Raw genomic sequence first — 6,000 nt, 5'->3', positions numbered from 1 at the left:
AAAAATTCCACAGACTTGTTCATTCTCGCTCCGGTGCCTTCTCGACTCACAGGTTCACACTCTGCGACTCTGGGCAATAGCTTGCTTAATCTCCACAACGGCCCCTCGCGGTGGGATGCCTGGCTTTCACCTTGTGGATACCCTGCCAGGGTTATCTCACAGGGGAATACCAGGACGGGTTCCCTAAGCAAGCGCTGAGATGCCCCAGGGTAAGTTGTGCGCTATATAAGTTTCATTCATTTCATTTCATCTTGGGGCGCATCCTCAGGAGGGGATAGCAAGTGGCTGAGATTTTAACGGCCTGGTGATTAAAGCTGAGCAAACGATCAAGCCACACACCAAGGCTCTTGATCTGAGTCTTCAGTTCTGGTGCAGGACCGAGTCAATTCAGCCATAGCAAAACAGGGTTGAATGAGGGTGAGTTGCCCAGGAACATGAGCTTGGTCTTATCCCCATTCAACTTAAGGCATTAAGGCATGAGTGTTCCATCCACTTGGCAACTTCCTCCAGGTCGAGCTGCGTGTCGTCTGCACATGTGATGATTTAAATGCCAAATTGTTCGATTTGGGGGTCTACAGTTGGCATTGGTATGTACCTGTGACAAATAGGACCCATGGGTCCAGTCAGGGTAAGGGGCTACACTCCTAAAATAACCCCTGCTCACCCCCTTGGTAGCTTGGCACGAGCAGGCAGGCTTATCTTAGAGACAGTGTGTAAAGCATGTGTGAACACATACAGTAATACAGTGACAACACTACAAATGGACACCACACAGGTTGTATTATAAAAATAGGTATCTTTATATAGACTTAACACAAGACCAAATGACAAAAATCCACAATACTGTACTCAAAAATATTCTCTAAAAGGTTGTAAAATGTCTCAGTTCTCTCAAGTTGTAAATGCAACACTTTACTCTCACTGTACCTTAAATGCGTAACGCAAGGAAAACAAAAGGGGTCGCAGGGAAGTTGATGCATCGGTTCCTTACACGCAGGGAAGTGGATGCATCGGTTCCTTACTGCTGCACAGGGGAGTTGATGCTCGCTTCCTTACTGTGTGGGGAGTTGATGCATCGGTTTCTTACTGCTCTCCGGTGCGATGCAACAAGATGTCACCTTGATTCGATACTCTTCTCTGGTGTGATGCGACAAAATGGCATCTTGGTTTCGATGCGACAACGTTGGTGCGATGCATGCATGCCCGTTGGCCGTGCAACGACTCGTTGATCTTTGGAGCCGCAAGAGGCCCTGCGAAGCGCTTCTCTGGTAATGCGATGATGTTCTATGTGACAGCGTCCCGCTTCTCCGGTGATGCGCTGTGCCGCTCTTTGGCAATGCGATGATGAAGCTTGCTTCCTTGGCAATGCGATGACGCTTCTCGTTGTTGCATTGCGCTTCCAACTCCCAGCGTCACACAGTCTCTCAGAAGGACAAGAACAAGAGCCGGCACATCAATTCCCAGCAAGGGAATTCAGGGGGGAGCTGGTGGGTGAAGTCATGTATGCCTGATACTTCAGGCAGGAGGCAAGCTCTAGTTTAAGCCCTTGGAGATTGTTCCTCAAGTTGATAGAAAACACACTCAGTCCTTTTCTCCTTTCTTTGGCAATGATGCAACCACTGCAGGACAACCCCCAAACACACAGCGCAGGGGTAGTCTCATCCTTCAGCTTCCTGGTTCTTCTCCTCAGCAAAGGTTTGTCTTGATTCCCAGAAGCAATCTAAAGTTCTTGGGTCTGGGTCCCAATATTTATACTACTTTTCTCTTTGTTCTCTGAAGGCAAAGAGGCCTTTGCCTAGTCCAAACAAGTTCTAGTCAGTCCGGGAGTACTTTGTTGACACACAGATGAAACTTTTTCTTATTTAGGTTGTATGCATTTCCCTACCTCAGGGTATAAAAGTTTAATATTGAAAGTAGAGGTAGTTAGTGTTCAAGCATGTTTGACCACACCACTGACATTGCGTGTATGTGCCTTTAACAGGAAGCGACCCTGCAACACAGACCACCACAAGCTCAACACCTTGGACGACCCAAAGCAGGACACGTCTTGTAACAACAGGTACACTTTGTATCTTAATGTCTGATGAATGGTTTATTGGTAATATAGACTGCTTTAATACCATCCTAGAGACTGTAATATTCAAAACACAAATTTTTGCATAGAAAACTGTTTTTGACATATTTTAAGTAAGACTTGCTCATTTTTAATCATATCCAACTCTGACTTAGGAGAGAGCATACAGTGTATGGTCTGTGATCTAAAGCACGAAACGGAAGTATCTTTCTAGATCCTTTTTGGGTGTACAATTCAATTTAATTCAAGTAATTTATATAGCGCGCTACATACCCAGAGGGTCTCAAGGCGCTTGGAGAAGGGTGGGGAATTACTTTTCGAATATCCAGGTTTTAAGTTGCTTTCTGAATGCTAGGTGGTTCTGAGTGAGGCGAAGGTGAATGGGGAGTGAGTTCCAGGTTTTAGCCGCCAGGTAGGAGAAGGATCTTCCTCCCAGATGTTTCATGTGAGTCAGTTTGTATCTAGATATGTAAGGGACGCACAGTAAAAGCCTATTTATGTTATGTATTACATAGGGGGACAGTCTTGATTTTTAAGCCCAGAGCACCTTTCTTTCTGAGATTTGTAGTTTCAGATCTATCTTTCCAATTTTATGTGTACAAGTCTCAGCATTCACAATGCTGTTAGCTTTTTGTTCAGGACTGGCTAAGTTTCACAAAATGGCCACTTGGGCAATTCAAGTTGGCTGCTTGGGCTGCTCAAGATGGCTGTTTGGGCTGTTCAGGATGGCTGCTTGGGCTGCTCAAGATGGCTGCTTGATCCTGGAGCTCCTGCGCTCGGTTCCAGCTGCATGCCCGTCTCTCCAAAATGTGCCTTTAAAGTCCATAGGGAGCATTTGGAACTGGGCTGTCCACAAAATGGGTCACACATGGTGTTCATGTCATAATAAAGATGAAAGAAGAAAAGACAGCAGAAGATAACGTCATACTGGATGAAATGGGTGCCTTTATAAACTGCTCTATTGTAACTATGGCAAAGCTGATTATATAAATGGAGGTACCCTTAGATTTGTGGGACGGATCTGAGATTCTTCATGAGTAATCTCTTGACTGAGATTGATTACATGTTGTGTGACTAAATGGGTGTACAGACTGACTGTGAGGGGCATCTGATAAAGTGAGCCTATAGACTTACCCCAAAAATGTATGGGTGAAAGTCTCCTGGTGGAACTCCACTCTGAAGGTATGAGGAAGAAAGCACCGCAGGAAGTGACTTGGAGAAAGTCAGTTATGATGAGCGAGTGTACCCAAACCTGAATCCGGATACCCTGTTAAGGAAAGAAAACACTTAGGTGCATATGCACAAGGAAACTGCTGCAGTGCGGCGTTAAGCCAAGATTGCTAACGCAGTGCTCTGACAGTTACCAAATGCAGGGATGTGCCGTATTCACAAGAATGCGGCTCACCCATGCATTCCCCCTAGTGATGGTGCTACATTTAGATGCCTAGAGCCAATGCAGGCACCCTTGCACCACAGTGCAAGGGTTGCTGCGTTGTGGAGAATTAGTGTTCATGTGCAGCAAGGCGTCCATTCCTGCACATAAGCAATCAGCAATATCGATGTGTGACTCCGTGTGTGCTGCTTTACACAGAACACATAAAAGTTGCAACTCGTGATTTTTCAACAATTGTTTATCTGCAGGAAGGGAAACCTTCCTGAACATGAACAATCACTAGTGGAGATGTGCTGTTTTTAGATGTGCTGCAAGAAGCAGCACACATAGAAGCAGCAAAACAAGGAGAAATTAATCATTTTTACTTGTTTCACCAGGTTAAGACTAGGTTTTCCCTGGTCTTATTTTTGGTGCTGCCCCATATTTAGGTCTCCTTTGTACATATTGGGAAGTGTCAAAAAGCAATGGGTGTTGCGGTGGAATATCCATCATAAAACCCATTGTACGCCCCTTTCACACTAATTGCTGCGTGAAAGGCGGCCTTATTTACATGGCGGCGTTAAGTCACATTTAGTGGCTTAACACTGCCTTGTAAATAAGGCGAAGGGATTATCGCCACCAGTACATCACAAAAAGTGATGTTCTGAGGGCAATAAGCTCTTGTAAACATACCCCTTTCTTTATAGTAATAGGAATTACTGAGCTGAGGGTTATTGACATCTGTCAGTTTCTCTATAAATTTTACTGTGGAATATTATGTCCAAGGTCTCTCCCAGGACATGGGATGTCATCAGAAGCAGAACAATGACTGGTCTAGTGAGTGTTGCAGGGGGTGCTCACACAGCATCCCATCTAGTCCCTGTTGCATGTCACTGAAGCAAAAGATTCAAGGTTGTTAAAGTTAGTTATATGGTGTACCTACAATGAAGTTTCATTTTGCTGGAAAACTGGAAAGACACAAAACACAGTGCCTCACGAGCTGAACATGTAGGTTTTCAAGATTGTCATGAAATGAAAGAGCGATGTTTTTCAGATTGTAAAGAAATAGACAGAGAATTTCATCCTTTGACTGCCACCACTGAGAAGGTTTGATCATGAAGGAAAGAGGTTCAAACTTGGAAATCCTTGGTGAAGGTCCTTACATTCAATTCATATTGATTTGAGAAGACAAAGAAGTTGTCTTAAAATGAGTGGAACTCTATGCCATCTTTCCACTTCACAAACAACCTTGATGTCTGTAATTTGACTAAGCATGGGCGAATTTTGTGAATCTGGCGTTCGCGAATTTGCGTATTTGCGAACTCGCAATCCGCAAAATCCGCGAATTCTCACGAATTTGCGGATTTTTTTTTTGTGTGTTCGCAAGGGTTTCTGCCAGTTCGCGAGGGTTTTGTACCAGTTCGCAATTGCGAACTTACTTGCCGGCTCGCAATGGTCACAACTATGTTGTTTCTACGTCTGGTTCATCATCACAGGTTCCCAGCACCCTCTGTTTCACCACTGCCACCCTCTGTTTCACCCATGCCACCCTCTGGTACATCAATGCCACCCTCTGGTTCATCATCACTGTAGATTATGGGGGGAAAAGCAAGCACACCTGCCCTGCTTCAACTGACATGAATTAATTTGGGGTTGATTTATTAATGTGTCACTGTTTTAAAATTCCAGTCTGGCACCTGCTTCCTTATCTGTAATTTGCTTTCTGTTGCAGTGCAAATTTTTTTTCCAGGACCTTTGTGGCCTACTTGTAGCTATTCTATGAGCCTGCTGTGAGGGTCAGAGCAGGGTCATACAATTGTTGCAACTAGCAACTAAACTCTGGAGGGGCCCCAGTCAGGAAGCACTACAGGGAATGGTTACTAATGATGAGTTTGAACTTTTGCACCTGCTGAGTGCTTTCAGTTTTGCAAAACTCATTTTTTGCAAATTTGCGTTATTTGCAGGGCGCGAACGTGCGCGAGATCGAATTCGGAAGCCGCAAATTCGTGCGAATATGCGATTCGTTTTTTTGCGGCGTGTTAGTTCGCAAGGTTTTGTACATTTTAGCGAGCCGCTTGTAGCGCAACGGCGCGAAGTTACCCTCACGGTCGTTCACGGGCGCGGCCATCTTGTTTGCACTACGTATTTCCGTTTCCGGGCGCGATGTGTAATCTCACAAAGTGTGCGGCTCGCTAGTACAATTTCGCGTGTGTTCGCGAGGAAAATCTTGCGCAAACTTACCCACACGGTCGTGAACGGGCGAGGCCATCTTGTTTCTCCTTCTTTGCTATGGTTCTGGGCATGCTTTTTCTATCCTCTCTGAATCTCTGCCATCCTTTGCTTGTTTGAAGTTTTTTTTAATCTATTTTACTTATTATCTATCCCTCTATTTTATCTAGTTCTATATTTTTGTGTTTTCTGCTACTTTTGGTTAATTTTAAACTACTTTTTTAAACTCTTTTCTTTTCTTCTCTTCCCTATTCTATTTTCTTTATTATTTAGCTTTCTTTCTGCCCAGACCATGGTAAAGGGTCCCGCACCCCGTGCCCGGCTC

At 44.6% G+C, this 6,000-nt stretch overlaps 1 protein-coding gene across 1 annotated transcript in view; it reads left to right on the top strand.

Annotated features, from left to right (window-relative positions):
• Positions 1-1,195: 1,195 nt before the first annotated feature.
• LOC147725095 (uromodulin-like) overlaps positions 1,196-6,000 on the top strand; it is a 215,732-nt gene continuing 210,927 nt past the window's right edge. The window contains exons 1-2 of the mRNA XM_086918168.1: positions 1,196-1,268; positions 1,982-2,059. Coding sequence (XP_086774294.1) covers positions 1,196-1,268; positions 1,982-2,059 — 151 coding nt within the window. The remainder of the gene's footprint in view (positions 1,269-1,981; positions 2,060-6,000) is intronic.

Source organism: Lissotriton vulgaris, chromosome 4_1 (assembly GCF_964263255.1).
Source record: "Lissotriton vulgaris chromosome 4_1, aLisVul1.2, whole genome shotgun sequence".
Lineage (NCBI taxonomy): Eukaryota > Metazoa > Chordata > Amphibia > Caudata > Salamandridae > Lissotriton > Lissotriton vulgaris.
The sequence above is the reverse complement of the archived record's forward strand: the minus strand, read 5'-3'. Positions and strand labels throughout refer to the sequence as shown.